The sequence below is a fragment of the Arachis hypogaea genome, chromosome 3, assembly GCF_003086295.3.
Source record: "Arachis hypogaea cultivar Tifrunner chromosome 3, arahy.Tifrunner.gnm2.J5K5, whole genome shotgun sequence".
NCBI classification, from domain to species: domain Eukaryota; kingdom Viridiplantae; phylum Streptophyta; class Magnoliopsida; order Fabales; family Fabaceae; genus Arachis; species Arachis hypogaea.
The window spans coordinates 26,603,054-26,625,018 of record NC_092038.1 but is presented as its reverse complement, the minus strand read 5'-3'; the positions used below and the strand labels follow the sequence as shown (position 1 = coordinate 26,625,018).

The 21,965-nt window shown below is 36.3% G+C and overlaps 3 protein-coding genes across 3 annotated transcripts; 2 read left to right on the top strand and 1 right to left on the bottom strand.

Moving 5' to 3' along the window:
* The first annotated feature begins 616 nt into the window (after positions 1-616).
* Positions 617-2,319, top strand: LOC112775266 (uncharacterized). The gene is made up of 5 exons (XM_025818798.1): positions 617-709; positions 766-825; positions 908-1,118; positions 1,202-2,200; positions 2,279-2,319. Exons 1-5 carry the CDS (start codon positions 617-619, stop codon positions 2,317-2,319), a joined length of 1,404 nt encoding a protein of 467 aa, XP_025674583.1.
* Positions 2,320-4,333: 2,014 nt separating this feature from the next.
* On the bottom strand, positions 4,334-5,513 carry LOC140183348 (serine/threonine-protein phosphatase 7 long form homolog). Its single transcript, XM_072231758.1, has 3 exons — positions 5,081-5,513; positions 4,789-4,845; positions 4,334-4,677 (listed from the first exon to the last, which is right to left on the bottom strand). The coding sequence occupies exons 1-3, from the start codon at positions 5,511-5,513 to the stop codon at positions 4,334-4,336; spliced, it is 834 nt and encodes a 277-aa protein (XP_072087859.1).
* A 10,490-nt stretch (positions 5,514-16,003) lies between these two features.
* Positions 16,004-21,909, top strand: LOC112789976 (uncharacterized). Its single transcript, XM_025832172.3, has 5 exons — positions 16,004-16,476; positions 17,006-17,594; positions 18,260-18,424; positions 18,512-18,996; positions 21,186-21,909. Exons 2-5 carry the CDS (start codon positions 17,336-17,338, stop codon positions 21,564-21,566), a joined length of 1,290 nt encoding a protein of 429 aa, XP_025687957.1. The 5' UTR covers positions 16,004-16,476; positions 17,006-17,335; the 3' UTR covers positions 21,567-21,909.
* The last annotated feature ends 56 nt before the right edge of the window (positions 21,910-21,965 follow it).

The following is a 21,965-nucleotide window of genomic DNA, read 5'->3' as shown; positions in this document are numbered from 1 at the left end:
TAATAGATGCATAGAGAAATTTTTCTCTGCTATGGTGTCAAATTTAAAACGTAATTGGCTCTTTTTTGGTTTTTTTTGTTCAAGAAAGGGAACAAACGTGGGCTGCATTTTATTTTCTGCATGCTTTTCAAATTTTTTATTGTGTTTTAACCCAAAAGCAGCCTGCGTTTTGTGATGGGTTTAGTTTTTTTTTCTTAATAACAAAACGCAGCTTGCGTTTTGTGTTGTATGTCAGCTTTTTTTTGGGAAATGCAAAACGCAGGTTGCGTTTTTTGTGGTGTCAGATTAATTTTTTAAAAAATGAAAAAAGCATGTTGCGTTTTGTGAAAAAAATATTTTAATGAAGAGGCATGCCTATAAATACGAAGCAAGCTTCGCCCAAATGGCCTCACTCCACTTCTACTCATCATACTCTTCTTTCTTATACATATGTTGTAGTTCTTAGTTTTTTTTTTATGCTGTTAGGTGTGTCAAAAAAATCGGATTAGATGAGATTGAAGTTATGGAAAATATTGTAAATTTGCGAGTATATTATAACGGTAAAATTATACCACACACACATGAAAGAGTGACTTTTGTTTGTGAATGTCCGTTGTCATTTGGTATTCCATATACCATGAGTTTTGTTGAGTTACAAAATGGGCTTTGTAATAACATTCAAAGCCACATTTTGAAAAAGGGTGAGCAACCTTTTATACAGAAGTCCTGTGTAAGTATTTGGTGGGCTAATATGTTTTAATTAATGCCCATCACTAATGATGCTAGTATGCAGCAGATGTTCTGTATTTATCAACAAACCCGATTTCACGTGGCGAAGATAGAGCTGTACGTTGAGTTTGAACAGCAGTCAGGGTTGGGCGCGGTCAGCAAGGAGGTCAATGTTGATGAGTTCGGGGATATAGATTAGGAAGAAGATAATAATGACAGTGAAGAGAAGTTCGAAGCTAACTATGAAGTCGATGATGAAAACGATGATGGAGACTTGGCAGGCAATCCGGAGGTGCAAAATAAAGCGAATACGATTGTAAGCCAGCACCCGTTTGGTGTTTCATCCTTTATGCGGACTCTAGATCTCGAAGTCATGCATGCTCCAGAATTTTCTGAGTATGCGAATACGGGTATGTTATGATTATTAACTCAAGTTTCCTATAGTGTTTATTTTATTTGCCTTGTCTGACTGATGGTGGTGCGCATGTCGTAGGTGAAGGCAACGCTGCGGTGGAAGATGGCGAGTTTAGTGTTGGAATGAAATTTGGTTCGAGAGAGTCGGTGATATCTGCAATCAAAAACTACACTATGTCTAGAGGAGTTGATTACATTGTGTATGAGTCTGAGCCGCAGACATTTTATGCGAAATGCAAGGGGTATGGTGCATTGTGCGATTGGCTTATCCGAGCTAGCTTGATTCGAAAGAAAGCTTGTTGGGAGATCAGGAGATACAATGGCAAGTACACGTGCACCGTGGGCATGATTTCACAAGATCATGCCAAGTTGGATTCGGACACAATTGCAGATGCCATTAGGCCGTTGGTCGAATCAGACCCCTCGATAAAGGTGAAGTCTGTTATTGTAGAAGTTCAATTAAGGTTCAACTACACTGTGAGTTACCGCAAGGCTTGGTTGGCAAAGCAGAAAGCTGTTGCCAAGGTTTTCGGTGATTGGGAAGTTTCTTACCAGGCTCTGTCAGTATGGTTGAAAGCAATGACGGTGAAGATGTCAAGGTCTCGTGTTCAAATCAAAACGCTCCCCGTTTACCGTGAGAGTGAGGAGGTTCAAGGTGTAAGAGTTCTGCACCGCATTTTTTGGAGCTTCTATTCGTGTATTGTAGCATTCAAACACTGCAAGCCACTAGTGCAAGTTGATGGCACGCACCTGTATGGAAAATATAAAGGTGCACTTCTGGTAGCGATTGCACAAGATAGGAATCAAAACATTGTGCCTATTGCATTTGCGATAGTCGAGGGCGAGATGACAGACGCATGGGAGTTTTTTATAACCAATTTGCGGAGATATGTTGTTACCATTGATGGTGTGGGTATTATTTCTGACCGCCATACCTCCATCGACGCTCCAATAGCTCGCAGTAACGGTGCATGGTCACCACCAAGGGCGTGGCACATGTACTGTATCAGGCACATCAGGTCCAACTTCTTAAGGAGGTTTAAGGCTCCATATTTGCATAAAATCATGGTGAACATAGGTATTTCAATTCACTGTTATGGTTCTATTCATAGTAAATTTTTGGCATCTGCTAATGATTAAATGGTTTGTTCAACAGGCTATTCTAGGACGGAGCAGGAGTACAACAAAAACTACTAAAGGCTTAAAGAGCGGGTGAGGCATATACTCAATGGTGCGATGAGATCGGTGTTGAGAGATGGGTGTTGGCATTCGATGGTGGTCATCATTGGGGACATATGACGACAAACTTGGTAGAGTGCATAAATTCTGTCCTGAAGGGTGCATGCAACCTTCCTGTGACTGCCCTTGTCCGGTCAACTTTCTATCGGCTGAATGAGTTGTTTACTCGGAAGAGTACCGAGGCTCATGAGCGTCTTTGCAACAGATTCACGTATTCAGAATTTTCAACGAAGAGAGTTGAAGAAAACTTCCGACGTTCAAGAAACATTGTGGTCAACCGGTTCGACAGGCACAACGAGATGTTTGAGGCTGGAGAAATGTAAGATGGTACCATTTACACTAGTAACCTTGCGCAACGACACTGCGACTGTGGCCATTTCCAGGTCGAGCAACTCCCATGTCGCCACGTGCTTTCATGTTGCACCAACCAGCGTCTTGATTGGTAGGTGTACGTGCACGACGTGTACAAGATGTCTGAAATTTGCAAGGTGTACAGAGGCGAGTTTGTTCTTATGGGTGATCCGTCTACATGGGATAGATATGAAGGAGCGAAGGTGATTGCCAACTGGACATTGAGGCGCGGGATGAAAGGAAGACTGAAGTCAACCCACTACTTGAATGAGATGGATTCGCGGGATATGCGTGGTCCTTGCAAGTGCACTATATGTGGACGCGAGGGACATAGCCACAGCCGATGTCCTCAGCGCGCAGGTCCAAGCTCCGCTGGAGGTCATTAGTGATTAAACTTTTCAATGTAACTTTGTTATAACGTACTACTTTTTATGTAACCTCGTCATTTATTTTAATCTAGTTAACAATTTATAATAAATAAGGTTTTTAACCTCATTATGTAACTTTTTAATAAATAACATTTCGTTCCAAAAGTGCATCATGATAATCGCAAACAGAGTTATACGAGAACAAGGCTAAATATGTCATAATAATAATACTAAACAGAATCATCTAAATACAAAATACAACATTGAATACAAATCTGAATACTACACTGAATACAAGATCAACTGCAATAGACTATTTCATCGGCGCCTTCTTTGAATAAAATAATGGGATGTATTTGTCCGAAGGCGCAGTCTGTGTCCGTAAGTTATAGGATGACCCTGAGACACACCAGCATCTAATCCATTGCCAACGTCAGGACTACCGACATTTGTCATGCTCGCACCAGTGTCATACAACCGGAGCCACTCATCCCCAGAGCACTCGCTCCACCAAGATCATACCAGTGCTGCAAGTCGTATCTCGAATCTCCTTCTTCCTGCTACGGGTACTCATTCAAATCAAACAACTAAGAGCGTGGTGGTGCAGAAAGACCGGGATGACCCGGCAACTGATCAAAGTCGAAGTCACTAGCATGACCTGAAGTGGCACGACGACCAGCAGACTGCTGAGATAGAGCAGGCCCTTCCTGCGGTGGCGTCGAAAATAGATAATCTATATCTCTCAGAACCTGATCGAAGCTGATGGTGTCAGATCCACCCAATGGACTAAAGTGACCCTCGGCTGGAATTACCAGCTGTAGTATGTAGGGTTCAGGTGCCTGAGGAGGCTGTGGTTCCGGTATATATGGTGTCTGCTACTGATATGTCAGCCACTGCTGGGCATATGCCAGATCTTAAAACTGCCTACTATAAGCCGGATCCTGAAACTGTTGGGCATATGTCGGCTCCTGAAACTGCTGGCCATATGTCGAGACCTGATAGTGGTGCTCATATGCCGACTCCTAGATAACAATTAATTACAATTAATAGTAATTACTGATAATAATTTATAACCCTAAAAGTTGATAATAATCACAATACTATGAATTAATAACAATACCTGAAACTGCTGCTCATGAGGTGGGACTTGCTGCTGAGGGCCAGCTGGGTTCTTCCTGTTTCTGATGTGGTTTATCAACGCCAACCTCTTCGCCTGCAACTCTATCTGATAGTCGCAGGTGTATCCCATACTGCTATGTGTACCACTCGTAGTACACTGGGAGAGGATGAAAGTCAATAATCTCCTCGTCTAACTGCAATGTGTTATAGCGGTCAAATCTCCATCTGTTAACCCATCGACTGTAAATCTGTCTCCAGTCATGGTTCTGTGCTCCTATCAACCGCTTGCAGTGATCATGACCAAGGTCGAAAGCCGGGCCTGGTGGAAGCTCTTGAATCCCGAACTGTCGTCTAACCCGGTCTGCCAGGTGCCATTCTATGCACTCGAATGACACTAGAGGCGACTGGGTGGAGCACATAACCATTAGGGAGCGAGGACATCCGGATTTCCTACTCCCATATATGGCCGCCATATAAACTGCACATTAGTTACCAAGAGGCGGATTAGAAAAACTATTCTTATGAATAAAAACATTGGACATCAATGGTACAACTTACATCGTCAACTCCCATGTCGTCGAATCCTCACCTAAAATGCGCAGTAGGCCGCCGTATATATCTTGTATGTCGGCGCCAATGACTCTACCTAACAAAAAATAGAATAACAATAACAATAACAATAACAATAATAACAATAACAATAACAATAATGATAAAAGCCAACATCGCCGAGTTGATCGCGGGGTATAGGTGCCAGGAGCAGCATACGCTCCCACGCCCAAACAAAAAGCAGTATCAGTGGGCTATCCATCTCTTTGCAGTTGTATCGTGATGCACGACATAACGATCTGTATAGGTGTGTCAGACTGGCTGCCCCCAACTGTATGCTGAAATCCGGTGGAAATCCCTAAGTAGCGGTAGAAACTTCGAGTTCAATGAAGTGGTCGACTTATCCGGAAACACAACTGTTCCGAGCACGCAGAAAATGTGCGCCCGGACGTACCGCTCAAGAGACTCCTGAGTATCACACGGCTCGGTGTCTCTGCACCGCCGGACCCAAGCAATATTAACCTTCCCCAACACGTGATCTTGCGGACTAGGCTCCTGACCAAAATACGCAATGCAGTTCTCCACCAAAAACTGGTGACTACTATCTGATCTACCCGTAACGGCCTCCTCATTAATCGGGAGACTAAGAATATAACTCACATCTTCCAGCGTCACCGTCACTTCACCGACCGAAAGATGAAATGTGTGAGTCTCCAGCCTCCAGCGTTCCACCAAAGCACTCAATAGTCCAGAATGACCTCTCATTTCGCCTACTCACGAAACATGTTGAAACCCAATCAATGCCAGTGCTGCTGCAGCTATATCGTTAAAGGTATCTGGCGGATCCAGTTTTTTGGGCAACAAATTTCTGATAGCCTGCAAAAAGAAAAATGATACTTATTAAATTCTAAATAATATCAATTAATAATTTGTTCAAAAAAAAATAACAACAATAATTAAACAGTATTATTATTATTATTATTTTAAAACATAATAATAAATTATTAAAAAATCATAAATATTTATCTATTATTTATTATACAGTATTATTAATTATTAAAAATTAATAATAACTTATTTTCACTATCATAACCAACCAATATTATAAACAAATAATAATAACATACTAATTATAATAATAATTACTCAAATATAACAATAATAACAATAATAATAACCATTTATTATGTTATCTATATCCTAAACAGTATTTTATTAACAAATAGTATTATTTATTATTAGAAAATATTAATAGAGCATTAAACATAATAATTTTTTTTCTTAAACATTGTTAAAAAAAACCGTTTACTAAACAGTATTATTATTATTATTATTATTATTATTATTATTATTATTATTATTATTATTATTATTATTATTATTATTATTATTATTATTATTATTATTATTATAAAATAATAATAAATCACTAAAAAATAATAATAAATTATTACACATTATTATTATTAAAAATTATTAATAAATTATTCTCATTATGATACCCACTATAATAATAATAATAATAATAATAATAATAATAATAATAATACAAAGATTAATTTGCTTAATAATAACAATAATAATATAATATCAATATTAAAAAAATTAAATCGTAATAAGAAATAAATAACAACATAATATTAGTAATAGTAATATTAATAACCACAATACTACTAATTATAACATAAATAAATGAAATTCGACTAAATATATATATATATATATATATATATATATATATATATATATATATATTCATCGTTAAATATTAAAAAAAAGTACTTACCAATTGAGGATGATCCAAATACTTAATAATATGTTCTTCCAATTTGGTAAAATTACGCACTATTTTTTTTCGGTATACTTCTTCTTCAACAACACTTTGCTTCTTCACTGTTAACTCGTGCTTCCTCACTCTCCTTCAACTCTTCCTCACCTTGCTTCAGTAACTCGTTTTTTACTTTGCTTCCCTTTCTATCTGCGTTTTCGGTTTTAAGGATCAAGTTGAACACCCTTCAAGAACACGTGGCGCGCATGCAGCTTGGAAGCTTGCAAAATGCAATCTCCGTTTAGCTCTGCTATGCTGACAAACGCAGCCTACGTTTTGCGCAGTCCCATATTGTTCAACACCTGCTCTTGTCGGCATACAGGACACGTTTCGCTAGCTGGTTCCCTTCCCAGTCCAATTGAAGCTTGCGTTTTGCAGGTCTCTGATCAACGCCTGCAAATTTTTTATTTCAACACCTGCAAAACGCAACAGGTCTCTGATCAACGTAGATCCACATTTGTAGACAACACACCATGCATTCATATACAAATTTATTACCATCCTTTTATCCATAACCAAATTAATTTCTATGTATTTGCCCACCATAGGTATGAAAAATATTTATGGAAAAATGCAGGCTGCGCTCTTTCCACCAACTTCCACACATTTTTCTGAAGATACCAGCTAAGATTTCCACTTTCCTCGTCTATAATATAGCCGCAGACCAATATAAAAACCTGTTTGTCTATTTTGGAAAAGTTGGCTCACCAAATTAAAGGTGCATGTTGCATTGTGTTGTCTAAATAAAAATATTAAAGGACACTGGACACCTACATACATAGAAACTACAAATTTTGTAAAAAGAAATAAAAACGTCGGTATCTAAAACTTAGGTAGATTTAAAGTTTCTTGCTCTGATAATATGATAAGATCACTTAATAATTATTTATTTATCTAGTGACTTCCTATTGGATTTATTTAATGAGTATCAAAGCAAAATTGAGCATACGGGTTTTAATGGCCACATCATGATTATATGGTTGATTACACTTATTTTGGCATTTTGTTATTCTTGAAGTAGCTAGAACTATAAATTTCTAAGTTTATTTCCATTTATAACGTGGTTCAATCTTTTTCTTTTTGACAAAAATTTAAAATTAAAGAGAAGAAAGACAAGCGCCAGAAAAAGTATATATATATATAAACAAAAAGATATAGAAGATTAAAAAGGTAATAATCATATTTAATGTAAATGTGGATACAAGTTATATAATTCTTAAGAGCTTTTTCAATATTATCGATGAAAAAAAAAATTATTATCCGACAAGTTAACGGAAGTTTATTCGCTTATTCAGTTTTAGTTTGAGAGTGTTTGACAACTCGGAAAAAAAATAGTTCAAGTAGTGAAATAGGTAAAGTATAAGAGCCAATGGAATATTTGTACAATGTATACAATTGAGGTTTATGGAGTATTAGAGATATAATCATTAGTGTTATTTTTTTTCATCAATTTATTATCCTTAGTATTCGGATGGTCATTCTAGATAATATGGGATGTTTATTTTGTAACTCAATAGCTCATTGTATACATTGTACAAATAGTTCATTGTCTCCCTAGCGGGATCCACTAAAATATTGTTCACTTATGGTTTGTTAAAAATAAAAGAATTTTTTTAATAAAATTATTTTTTAAGAAAATTGTATTCAAATATCTTTAAAGTTATATAAATGTAACAGAATTTTTTTCAATAACAAACCAATCCAAACGGAAAATAAGTATAGTTGTTAAAAACTTTAAAACTAATCTTTAACTCTTAAGAGTTTCATGTTTAGATCACCAAGATGAGCGCTTACTCACTTATAGGATCAAATCTAAATAAATTAAACTCAGACAAATTGGTAAATGCACATGATGAATTTAGATAAATTAAACACTTATTATTAATCATCCTATAATAACTACAATTTGTTTCACTAGCGTGATAAATAATTATATATTAACACATGGTTAGTAGTAGATTTTCTTTATTTTCACTTAATTAGTAGTTGCTTTTTATTTTAACTATAATTTGTTTCTTTATTTTCACGTAATTAGTAGTGACAAATCGTTTTTGTAATAATATTTACTGTTAAAAATAATCTAATTACGAATTTATAACTAATATAGAAATTCAATGAATAATGTTAAGGAATTAATTTTTTTTCAATCAATATCAATTAATTTTTTAAAAGATTATTTTATTATCTTAAATTTAGACTGTAAATTTTAAATTTTTAATCCTAAATCTAAAATTATAAACTTAAATTCTAATATTGGCTAATAATATTAACTAACTAATAATTAATTTCTTATAATTTTTCTTAATCTATTGAGGGAGTCATGATAGTTACAATAACTTCTTCATCAAGTGCGTAACTTTGAATTATCTGAAAGTACTTGCTTGCCACTTGAAATGCATCTATTAATTCTAGCATATAGAATTATTTAACTGCTGATGAAGCGGACAAAATTTAGAATTGAAGTAGCTAGTATGCATGTGACTTTGGTTGAAAATTGAAATTCTTTGATTTTTGAAAATGTGCGTCGGATTTCAACCATGAAAAAAGCTAGCGCTAGCTAAGGATGATGACTGATGATGAGCATGGTGATGATGGTGATGATGATGATGAGGAAGAAATTAAATTCGAGAAAAAAAATAAAAAAGAGATAAAAACATAATTTGACTAAGAAAGTTAGTTGGTGTCTGACAATAGATATAAGTCATTTTTTGTATTTTTTTTTTGTATTTCTACAGTGGGTGAAGTTGATATAAATTTTGATTCTCTTGGATAAAATATTTATTAGTCATTAATTTAGCATTTACTTCTCTTTAATTATTTCTCACAATCTTTTTTTATAAAATCTTGTGTTTTTTTATTAAACAAAATTTCGTTCAAGAAAATAGTAAAATTATAGTTTAAGAGAAGATACATTATTTAACTATAAAAATTCTTGTAAGATAGAAATAAAGACAAATTTAAATTTTTTTATTTTTAAATTTATAAAAAAAATTATAATATAAAAAATATCTTCTTTTCTTTACCGAATAAATTTAAAAGCTTTTCAAATATAAAAATATTTCCACAGATAAAAATTTTTTTCATTGTATCTTTATCTCAAATTTATAATAACATATCTAAAATACCGATGAAGATGACTAATAGATCACAAAAAATTATTTTAAATTTAGATCTGTATCTGAAAGAAAAAAAAAACAAGAACAACAACTAGAGAAAAAGAGAAGGGAGGAGAGGAGAAAGACGATTAAAAGAAGAAAAGGACATGGTGGGGAGGGTGGGGTCGGCGAAGAAAATGGTGGTTGTGGGAGGTGTGACTAGCAGAGAGTGAACTAGGCAGTAAAACAGAAAAGATGATAGATAATAAGAAAGGAGAGAAAGAAAATAGGAAAAGAAGAGAAAAAGGGTAAAGGAGAGAGAGTAGAGGAGGGCTATCACAACCAAGACTGAGACAGTGACAACAACCATCAAAAAAGCTTCGTGTTTGTTTGGTTTTCTCAAGAGAGAGAGATTTTCTTGATACAATAATATGACTCTCCTCTCATAAAATCTTGTGTTATATACCTTTTTTGAAACCATTTTTTTCTCATCTATTTTTGTTTTTGTTTATCTTTTCTTTTGTCATTGACATGAAATGGGTCGAGGGCCACCCAACAATATAAACAAAGAACATCTCTCTCAATAGATTAAAGGATAGTGAAAGAAAATTATTTGCCACTAACTCTACTTTTAAGTTACTTTCTCATCTTTTTTATTTACTCATCTAGTATCAATAACTACTAAGACTTAATTATAAGTAGGATAAGCTATTCACAACAACAATAAATTGTTAGGCTAATATATCATAACAACACAACAATAAGTCATAACAGCAATAAGGATGTTGAAGACTTGAAATTTACTTTGGAACAAATGCAAGTTCTACTTGTCTTACTTAAGCAATATGGCTCAACCGATCCTAAAAGTGTTAACCAATCCGTGCATCAGATTTGCTTGGATTCACCGAGTAAAGGTAATTCAAGTGCTTCTTGGGACATCGACGCATGAGTCACATCGCATGTTACATTTAGTTTAGGTGCATTTTATTTATATAATTCAATTCAACTAATTAGAGTTAAATTACTAAACAAATTAAATGCATCTTAATTGCTAATATCTATGGCATAGTCAAATTTTCTAATTCATTATATCTCATAAACGTTCTTTACCTATTTGATTTTGCTTTAAATCTTGTATTTGTCTCGTTCCTAATTACATAATTAGATTATCTTTTTTATTTTTAACAAACTCGATTGTTAAGATTCAGGATTACCCTATAATAAAAAAGATTGGAGCAGCTAGTCTCAATGAGGGATTATATGAAATCACACAATTCAATACTCAACACACCACATAGCATACACTGAGTTGCACTACACATCATGATCTCACCATACTTTGGCATGATGGATTAGGATATTTACCTTTTAATAAATTTCATCCCATTCACTACAAGAAAAATGTTGAGTACCATCAAATTTACTGTTGAATTTAGCATCGGACGTTAGCGGTGAGTTTTTCATCATATTTACTGTCGGATTTATCAATATATAGATTCGTCATGTTAATTTATTACCGTTGAAACATTATTTTTGACGGTAATATTTGGTGAGAACAAAATTTTCGGCGCACTCACTATCGTCGGATTTACCGGGAGCTAGGTCTGACGGTAATGTTATTTAGTGAAACGTTGCATTTTAGGCACGCAAAAGATGTTACTGGGGAATTAATTCGACGGTAAATTTGGGGCTAAATTCAAATGCAAGTCCCTTTTTCCTTACTTTATGAAGCCGTTCTCTCTCTCTCTCTCTCTCTCTCTCTCTCTCTCTCTCTCTCTCTCCTTATTTGCTCACACCTCCGACAGCAGCAGTCAGCGTGGCCACCGCCAAAGCTTGCCGCTGACGTTGCCACCGAGGAGGAAGCACCCGTTGTCATCGCCGTTGCACGTGCTCGGCGAATCTATTTCTACTGTTGTTGTCCACATCTCATCTTCCACCGCGGTTGAGGTTCATGTTGTCGTCGCCGCCGCCTCTGTCACGATGATATTAAAGAGAGCTTGCAGTCACTATCATCAGTGGTTGGTTTGTTGGTATGATTATTATAGTTTTTCATATTATTTTATGAGTTTAACATTTTGTTAGGGTTAGTTGTTGTTAAATTAGTGGTTAAATTTGCTTAATGAAGTACGTTATTAGGAGTTGTTATATTAATTTAATGTAAGTGAAAAATTTAATTTGTCATATCACTTGTTAGTTTGGTTGAATTAAGAATTAAGTTTTAATTAATTAGAATAATAAGTTTTACGTATTTTTTAAAATTAGTTTTCGAATTAGTTTCACCTTGTGAATTTAATAAGTAATCCTTTTTGTTAGGACGGTGCAATTACCTCTGATCTCAATTGGAGTTTTCTTCTTTTGTTATCTGTGTAGTAATATTTCAGGTTGGTTTTCTATCTCTGAATATAATGAACGGTTTAAATTTTATGTTAGACTTACTTTTCCTAAGATAGAGTTTTAGGACGGAAATGCGAGAAGGTCGCGTAGTGGCACCTTCTCAAAACCCATATTTGCTGGAAATTATAGAGTTATAAGGAGTTGTGCACTAGAACGGTTAAGATTTGATGTTTTACTAAATGCCTATACGTTAATGATTTATGCCCGTAGCTATTTCCTATGTGAAAATTTAATGGATATTCCTAAATTAAGAAGAATGTCTATGAATTATTGTTTCAATTGTTTGCTACGTGTTTGGTATGTCAGAAACTAATAATTGTATTCGGTGGGAGATTCTAATTATAGGGGATACTCTGTCAAATTTTTTAAAAACTTAAATAATTTCTATTGTTCATTAAATTCTATGGTGTGTGTTTCAATATGATTCCTCATCGTCTATGAATATATGAGAAGGATAACGATGGCCGGGGGGTTTAAAACTGGAATTCTTTGAGGGCGGTTGATGCATTTGTCGTGCATGTTTTTAGCATGAAACGGTTTATGTTTGAAGGGGTTTTTAGGTGTCCGTGTCAAAAGTGTTGACTAACTAAGTAGTTAGGATCGGTGGACATAATGCTTCACCTCTACCGTAACGGGTTTAAGGATGCGTATTGGATGTGGACAAAACACGGAGAAGTGGGCGAGTAGGGAATTACCCAGTCTGCCTCTAATTTGAATAGGTCTGGTTGTCTAATGAGGGTTTGGGTGTCGAGAGACCTAAACATGGATGATATGACTTGAGAGGCTAACCAAGAGAGCTACAACGAGATGGTATGTGATGCAACAGGTGTTACGGAATTGGAAGAGGTTGAAGAAGAGCCTAACCTAAAAGCAAAGGCATTTTATCATCTGTTAGAATCTGCTGCGAAACCTTTGTACAAGGAGTGCGTTCATTCGAAGTTGTCTACATGTGTTAGGATGATGAGTATTAAATAAGAGTCAATTCATACCCAAGAGTCCTTTGATAAGTGGGCTACTTTTTGCAATAAATTGGTACCTGTCGAGTCTACTGGCATCCCTTGAAACTACTACGAAGCAAAGAAGCTAACTTCGAAGTTGGGTTTAAATGTGGTGAAAATTGATTGTTGTCTAATTGGTTGTATGCTGTACTACAAGAAGGATACAAACTTAACTGAATGTAGATTTTATAGATCATCGAGGTTCCAATTCGAGAGAGAACAGATCGGTAAATTGTGGATAAAGAGAATTCATATGAAACGGATGCACTACATGCCTATAGTCCCTAGATTGAAACGATTGTATGCATCGATGAGTTCGACCCCTCACATGACCTGGCATAGTAACAATAAGAGAGATGATGGAATCTTTATGCATCCATCACACGGAGAAGCTTGGAAGTATTTTGATCGGGTCCATCCTACATTGCAAGCGAGCCCAGAAACGTTAGACTAGCTTTATGCTTTGACGGGTTTGCACCGAACTCCAATTTTTGTAGTCGTGACACCTTATAACCTGAGTCCCGAAATATAGTTTTTCTTTAATTTCATAATAGACTTTTCTTTCGCTCTTGTTTCAATAAGAAAAACTAAAGCTGGCTTGATTTGCTTTCACATTTTGTGCAATTTAGAAACTGTTGCAGGGGCTGCTACCCCGTGACAGTTTGAGCTTATGATATTCATGGTTGAGTTGGGGGCATGTTTAGGCCTGCCTTCTCAGCCATTGAGTCTTCTATGATCTCTTCTCTATCCTGCTGGTCTTCCTCTATTGGCATTGTTCCACCTGGTCCTAATGATTGCTTGCTTCTTTTACCAACTTTTCAAACTTGTAAGGCAACTTTCTCTCCGAACATATCTCTCATCAGCAATTGTTACTCGTCATCCCTTTTCATTTTCAATTTCAGCTTTTTCTCCATTCCTTGTACAAGTTCCATTTCATATTCTGTAGCCACTACTAATGCTTCGCTATTGTTAGGCTCTAATTCTTCATCTTCATTTGTAAGTTTAACGTAATAAATACCCCCATTAACTGTTGTATATATCTGCTTGTTATCCTATTCTAACTCTCTATTTTTAACCCAGTGGTATCCTCCTGCACTCATATGACCCTTTTTATTATTATGTTGGCTTTAATAGCATTATTTTCTCTTGTAACTCCTTTCATTCTCTCCTTTGCCATGTTGTTATTGAGCCTTTTAAGTGGTTGTCCAACAGTGAGATTATTATCTTCTTCTTGTGAACCAATTCTAAAAAAATGAATATATTCATTGGACCTTTGGTAGAAGTCAACCCATGTACCTTTAATTGCAGCTTCCTCTCTTAACACACTTGACCCACCCATTTCTTTGCCCTTATGGTAGACCTTTTTGCTGCCTTTAATATCTTTTTTCTCCTTTACAAATCCTTAGCATCTCTCTCCACTTCTTCTAATTCAGTTTCTCTGACAAGCATATCTTCTAGGATATTCTTCCCCTTTTTCACATCTCTATGATCTTCTTTGCCAGCTCTTCTAGGAGCTTCAGCTAAACTGTCTTCTTCTATTCCTCATTATTTTTTCTGTACATTGCCAGCTTTACTTCCTGCTGTCTCCTGTGTTGAATCACCTCCTTTCCTCCAATAATGTTCTTTACGTGCCACCTCTTTCTAATTCTGCCCTGAGCTACTCTCTTCCATGTTTACCCTGTATTCTTTTGCCTTGAATGCTTTTGTTTATGCCACTCCCAAATCAGTTGAATACCTTGGTTCCTTTGGGTTCTAAGTTGACATTACTGTTGGATTCTTGCACTCCTTCTTGTTATGACTAATAATACTACAGTTCAGACAATAACTCTCCAAGATTCTTTCATACTTAAACTGTATCCATGTCTTTGGTAGTCTGTCCATTCAAGATTTTTCCATACTCCCATCAGAGTGTTTTTGATGGTTTTAAAAGCAAGCTCCTTGTTTGTGATCACTTTTTCAACTAGATTCAAGCAGTCTGCCCTAAACTCTTGTGTCGTCTTCTGCAAAGAAATTGTTTTTCCTTTTATGGGTTCAAGTCCAAAATTCTCTATTGAAACTCAATAGGTTTTAGGATATTGTTGTTCAAGTATTTGTTGGTTTTGCAATTTGTATGCTGGTGATTTGTGGGTAATGGTGGATATTGTGTAAGAATGGATGTATTTGTTGATTGTGTGTAATGGTGGATATTGTATAGAAAATGTTAGATTTTGCTGGAAGAAGTACCGAGAATTTGTATAATATACTAAATAAGTCATCAAATGTGCTTGTGTGATGTTTGATTAAGTGTGAATAGAAAAAATCATATGTTATTAGAAAATTCTCCTATCTTGAGAGAAACATTCTCCTAGAGAGAAAATCAAAAGTCTTTTTATATATTGTCTATACTCTGACCCAAATAAAAACTATCAAGGCCCAATAAGCTCTTCACCTAGAGTGAGCCCAATGCGTTTATGCCAGACTTGACTAAGTTTGCGAGTTACATGACCTAGTATTTTATTATTTATTTGTTCATGGGTTTTAATTTTCAATTTCAGAGTGATTATGAAATTATTTTTTATTTAATAAATAGATACAACTCCAATTTTAGGCTGGCCCGTTTATTTTGTTGGGCACTTGGGCGTGACCTTTTCTTTTTTATTTTGGTGATAGGGCCTGACCTTGACCTTGAGCTAAGCATCGTGCTGGTTTTGGACATTATTGGTGGGTTCTTCTTGCAATCTTAACAGTAGGGGTGTTTAAAACCGATCCAATCGAACTAAACCGACCAACCGAATTGAAAAAATAAAAAAAATGAATAAACCAAAAATCAAAAAAATCGAAAAAAATTATATTTTGCTGTTTTTATTATGGTTCGATTAGGTTTTCGGTTCTGACAATAAAAACCTCAACCGAACTGAACCGAACCAATAAGATAAAAAAACCCTAAAAAAACCAAGCCCCCCCAACAAATGAACGTGACCTAACTTCTAACCCAGTAACCCCCACGCCCCACCCCCAAACGGAACCTAGCCCCTCTCTTCTCCGTTCTCACAGTCTCGCTCTCTACACCCTCAGCGCCGGCGAGACCGTTCCTCCCACCACCTTGCAGCCCCGCGAAGCCTTCCTCCCAGCGCCGCCGAATCTTTCCTCCCACTGCTCCCAGGACCTCCTCGCGGACAGAGAGAGCAACACGAAGCCTCAGCCACAGCCAGCGCCCAGCAGCCCAGCACCACCCAGCGGACAGAGCACCCAGCAGGCCAGCAGTAGCACAGCACCATCCACTCACCCAGGACCACCCAGCGGACAGAGCACCACGCCACCATCTAGCACAGCACCACGCCACCACCCAGCAGCGTTTCTGGCCACCCACAACACAACACCTCCCACCCAGTCACCGATTCAAGTCAGAGATGGAGCCCGAGCCACTGAGTCAGGTATGTAATTTGACTGAAATTGCTGTTCTGTTTGTTGTTCATTTTCAATTGCTGTTCTGTTGAATTACTGAAAATGCTTTGGTTTTTACTTTGTATCGTTGAATATCTGTTATCTGATAAAGTGATAATATCTGAAAACTTTATCTGAAACTGCTTCTGGTTTATTATTATTATTAGTTTTTCTGAAAAAATAATATAAAATAAAAAATTACTTTTGAAGTGATTTAGTATGATTTATCAAGTCTTGGAGGTTCTGGATCCTGATAGGAAGAGATTGAAATCAGTATGGTAAGATAAATTTGAATAATGAGAAAATGGAAGCAGATTTGAAGTATTAGATTACCTCCGTCATTGTATCTGCTATCTTTTAATAGGTTTAGTATTGACATCATGAAGGTAACATATAAATGGAGAAGTCTTGGAACTTGGGCGGTTAAGGTTATATTTCAATTGTGTCATCTGATGGTCACTACCGTTTGATTTCATGATTTGTAGAATATGTAACAGATTTCTGTTTACCATGATCTAGGTATAAAGGTGGACCAGCATTACCGAGGAAGTTGATCTCGCAGGGTGCTGCACAGAAGCAATATAGTGTTGAGGTTCACCCACTCATTTTGAAGTTGACTGATGCCAGAGATAACAATGTGTTAACTGTAAAATTAAGCAAAAAGGTACCAATTGATTTCATATGGGGTTGTCTTGTTGTCTTCTTGCAATCCTAGATTCCTAGGCGTCGGTATCAAGAATCAACAGAATCTTTCTTCTCGTTGTTGACGGTTAACCACGGACACACCTCTGCGCTGGCGAAGTTCCCTGCCACGCTTGGCTGCTTCATTTTTTGCGACACAGACACCATATGGATCTTCTGCGCGACGCATATTACCATTCTTCAGACGACGAAGATCAGCCCAAACGTCAGAGGCTCTCACTCTCGTCTTCTTCTTCTTCTTCTCCTTACCCACCAAAACCCTATTTTCCTCCAACTCCTCCTCCATCTTCTTCTCTCAATCCAAATCCCATTCCTGGAAGCTATGTTTCAAAGAGACAACGAGCACTTCTCGCTCCTCTCCCTGACCCTATGCCTCTCCCGCTTCACTCTTCGTCTACACATTCTGGTACTCTTCTTCTCCGTTAAATGTAATTACTTGTTATTTTTCCTTTCCCTTTCTTCCTGTTGTTTTTCTTTCATTATGTTTTCGTTATTGAGGTGATACTTGCATTTACTAGTTTATGCTTTTTTGCATTGCTAATGTTGTGGTTAAATTTCAAATACGACACATTTGGTATTTTCAAAGCTTGTAATAGGCTCAGGCCTATTGATTAGCTTATCCTTAAGCTACCCTCCTTATTTATTAAACAACTCTTAGCTCTCCATTTATTATATTTGTATCAATAGCTCAGATTTAGAGTTTAAAATTTAGAATTTAAGGGTTTAGGGTTTAGGATTTAACGTTTAGAATTCAAAATTTAGAGTTTAGACTCAGAAACTATGATTTAAGATTTATGTTTTAGAGTTTAAGGATGGCCGCACTCTACTTTCTTCGGAGCGCATTAGTATTCCCCCAATGGATTAGTGTGATTTATTTTTATCTTCTTTTATTTCCTGTCACTCATTTTTTCCCCCTGGTTAATGGTTTCTTCAGATATGGTATGCTGGATATTTTATTGTGTATATCTATTTACTTTGAATGTTGAACTTCTTTCTTGTCTACTTTTAATCAGTGGTTGAGTTGAGACAAGAGAACTTCCACTTATCTTGTTTCTGTGTTCTTGTTCATAGCCACAGGAAGTATCTCAGATGCTGATATACCACGTAATGTTCTATCATTGCTGAAAAACAAACCGAAGTGTCATCAAAGACTGAATCCGATTCCTGAAAAGCTATCTGCAGCTCTATGTGGGCATACCAAAGCCGTCAATGCTATACATTGGTCATCAACTCATGGTAAGTTCAGTAAGGAATAATTTTTGTCATTGTTTCTTGGTGGTGGAAGCTTAATTTATTAATCTGCTTATTAGAGTTAGATTACAGCTCATCTCCTTGCATCTGCTGGGATGGATCATACGGTTTGCATTTGGAATGTATGGAGCAGAGATCAGAAGAAAGCACGCATGTTGAACTTCCACAATGCAGCGGTGAAAGATGTGAAATGGTCTCCACAAGGGCTCTTTCTACTTTCATGTGGGTATGATCATACATCGAGATTGATCGACGTTGAAAAGGGATCAGAGACTCAGGTTTTCAAAGAAGATCAAGTTGTTGGAGCTATTAAGTTCAATCCGAACAATTCAAATCTTTTCCTTTCTGGGGGATCACAGGGCCATATCAAACTATGGGATATCAGAACTGGAAAAGCAGTGCATAACTATACTAGGAATTTAGGTCCTATTTTGGATGTTGAGTTTATGGTGAATGGGAAGCAATTCATTTCTTCTAGTGATGTATCTAGGAGCAATGTCAGCGAGAACTCTATCATTGTTTGGGATGCTTCAAGGGAGGTTCCGTTGTCTAATCAGGTGAAGAATTGTCCAACTATTTTAACTCTCCATATGCTTTCTTTAGTTCACACTTCTCTGCAAAAGTTCTATCAAGTTGTCTTACCATTAGTTTAAGCAGCACTGTTGACTTTAATTATGACTCTTTTGGATAAATGTTCCCTTAGGCGGCATATAACCTATGCAGATAAGTGATAGTCACAGCTTGCAAGCTCTGTTTGTACTGAGTTGTAGAAGAAATAGTATCCAATAATTAGGATCAGCAGCCATTTATACTTTCAAATGATATTATATTTAATAGTTTAAATGCTAGTAAGGAGGGGAAAGGAGCAAAAGGGAATAAATTGGTGATCCTTATGATCATAATGAGGGGGGAGGTTTTCCCGCTACCCTCTTAGAACTCAACTTCTTTGCCCTCAATTTATTATGTAAAGAGGTAGAACAGATTCTGTTTCAACTAAAATACTATGGAATTACATTTATTCCTTGTACTTCTGTTTCTACTGAAAGGATGGAAACGTAAAGGTTGTATTGGAAATTTAATAACATAATTAATCTGTTTTCTCTATATACTTTTGTCGCAAAACAGAGGGAAACTGGGAAAGATATTTCAGTGTCCCTAAGCATAGGTAATAGGTATTTTGGCATTTATTAGGAGTCTCTATACAGTAAGCCATTCAAAGATCTGCATCCATATTTTATTTTTGTTCTTTATCTTCTTGCTGCTGGTTTTACCATTGTGATAACCATACTTAATGTTTAGCATGGGAATATATCATACTCTGGCCACCAAAGTTATGCTTTGAAGGTCATGTTTGTTACTTTTTCTGGTTAATGAGAATAACTGTCTTAGGCCTTATGGGTCTGGGTTCTTGTTTCCTTGCTCTCCCTGTGCACTCTTTTCTATACAGTTTAGACTAGTTCCTTTATAAGGATGCTTAATCTTGTCTGGTAAGCCACCATATAGTTTGGTCCTCAGAAGATAGTTTTAAGTTTTATCAAACTTTTGTGACTTTAAATGGAGGGATTCTGGATGTTCTGTTTTGAAAGCAATTAGAACTCATAACGAAAATCTTACACTCACACAACACACAAAACATGCAAGTTATGATGGCCAGAAAGCCATAACATCTTTGTATTCTGTAACTAATGCATCTTTTCAGTCATCATCATGTTATCACCTAAGCATGTAATTGGGCTAAACTTGAAACTGAAGTTGCAATTCAAGTGATGGAATGCCCATGTTTATATTGTATGCCAGCTATCAAATTTCATGCTGTCATTCTTTACCTACATTTCAGGTCAAACTATGATCTTTTGTGCCGCCTTTATCTACTTGCTTTTCATGTAAACTTGTTTTCTCACAAGAGATTGTATCTTTGGGCAAAACCATGTTAATATAACAAAGAGATTGATTATGATTCAAGGAAGTGGGTATTAGAAATAAACTTACATTCTGTTTGTGAAGTATGGCTTGCATAAGAATGGATGTGACACCAACTCTTCGACTATAGTGGCTCATAACAGTCCCTGGAAATTTGTCACCCAAGGTTACCTTCCTTTAGTTCTCTCAACCATTCATTTGGGTGATGGGCTGATGGCTCTTACACCAAATTTTTGGAAGATATTTGGGTGGTTCTTGGCATAATGGCTCCACCTTTTTTCTCTTAAGATGACCTTTTTTAGAATTTCAATTTTTATTTGTAACCTAAATTAAAGACAGGCCAATGGAGCCTCTCTTCGTCCTTTGCTTGACCCAATTAACCTTTTTGTTGCTCCTCATGCTATGACTTGGACTCTCCACTTTGGACTCCCCTACTTTCAATTCCTGACTTCTCACCTAACAGAGAGATTTCTTAAACAAACTCAGTTGAAAATCTAAACCTGTAGCTGAGGTCATATATTTTGTTTGTGTTGTCACTCTTAATCTAACTACAACTAATAGCATGCACTAGAAGAACAAGTCCGTTATTGATTTCTCCCTTAACATTTGTATGATGTGATGTGAACTTTTTATTCCGAATTGAGGGGCCATATCCTTTTGTCGTGCCGCATGGGAATTACCAACATGATCATTGTTATACGTTCTAGGGACCAGTTTGAGATGTGATCTTTTGAGGACTAAATTGATGCATACGTGATATTTCAAGTACCCTTATAACAATTAACCCATGATTTATATAACTTCCTTCTTATTGCTTTTGAATCAGGTTTATGCAGAAGCTTATACTTGTCCATGTATAAGGTGCCATCCATTTGATTCGACTTTTGTTGCCCAATCAAATGGGAATTACATTGCTATTTTTACTGCCACCCCGCCTTACAGACTCAACAAATATAAGCGGTACGAGAGCCATGGTGTCTCGGGCTTTCCAATTACTTGCAACTTCAGCTTGGATGGGAAGAAGCTTGCCTCTGGGTCTTCAGATGGTTCTATTTACCTTTACGATTATCAGTCATCAAAAGTTTTAAACAAAATCAAGGCCTACGACCAAGCATGCATCGATGTCGCCTTCCACCCTGCTCTACCTAACGTTATCGCTTCGTGCTCGTGGGACGGAAGAATTTCTGTGTTTGACTTGCAAACATAAAAACTGGAAGGAGTGCACAGTTTTTGGTTTCTTTGAGTCAATGTAGTGGTTCCTGTTTTGTTATAACTAAAGGTTTGAACGGTGAAACCTCTCACAGGTTTTATTTCTTGAAAGTCTTGTGTTTTTTTAATTATTCTACCATTCAGATTAGGTTTATTGTTATTCCATTACAGATTAGGTCAAGGTGAATCATGTTGTTTACAGAACTGTTCAAAAGTATTTGCCTCAAGTGAGAAATCAATGACTAAACTCTAATGATGTGACAGATTCTTGTTCTGAACAGTATAGCAACTACAAATATTGGAAGAAAAATATTTAATTATTTGTTTACATGTCTACCAAATGCTAATGTCTACAGATTATATCGCATATGTTATCTTTAAAGTGGTTCTTAATATT

Coding starts and splice junctions, on each gene's coding strand:
- LOC112775266 (XM_025818798.1), top strand. CDS start 617: ATGAGTTTTGTTGAGTTACAAAATGGGCTTTGTAATAACATTCAAAGC. Junction 1,119..1,201: donor TTCTGAGTATGCGAATACGG/GTATGTTATGAT, acceptor CGCATGTCGTAG/GTGAAGGCAACGCTGCGGTG. Junction 2,201..2,278: donor TAAAATCATGGTGAACATAG/GTATTTCAATTC, acceptor TTTGTTCAACAG/GCTATTCTAGGACGGAGCAG.
- LOC140183348 (XM_072231758.1), bottom strand. CDS start 5,513: ATGAGAGGTCATTCTGGACTATTGAGTGCTTTGGTGGAACGCTGGAGG. Junction 4,846..5,080: donor CCACCGGATTTCAGCATACA/GTTGGGGGCAGC, acceptor ATTTTTTGTTAG/GTAGAGTCATTGGCGCCGAC. Junction 4,678..4,788: donor CGGCCTACTGCGCATTTTAG/GTGAGGATTCGA, acceptor ACTAATGTGCAG/TTTATATGGCGGCCATATAT.
- LOC112789976 (XM_025832172.3), top strand. CDS start 17,336: ATGGATCTTCTGCGCGACGCATATTACCATTCTTCAGACGACGAAGAT. Junction 18,425..18,511: donor ACATTGGTCATCAACTCATG/GTAAGTTCAGTA, acceptor GTTAGATTACAG/CTCATCTCCTTGCATCTGCT. Junction 18,997..21,185: donor AGGTTCCGTTGTCTAATCAG/GTGAAGAATTGT, acceptor CTTTTGAATCAG/GTTTATGCAGAAGCTTATAC.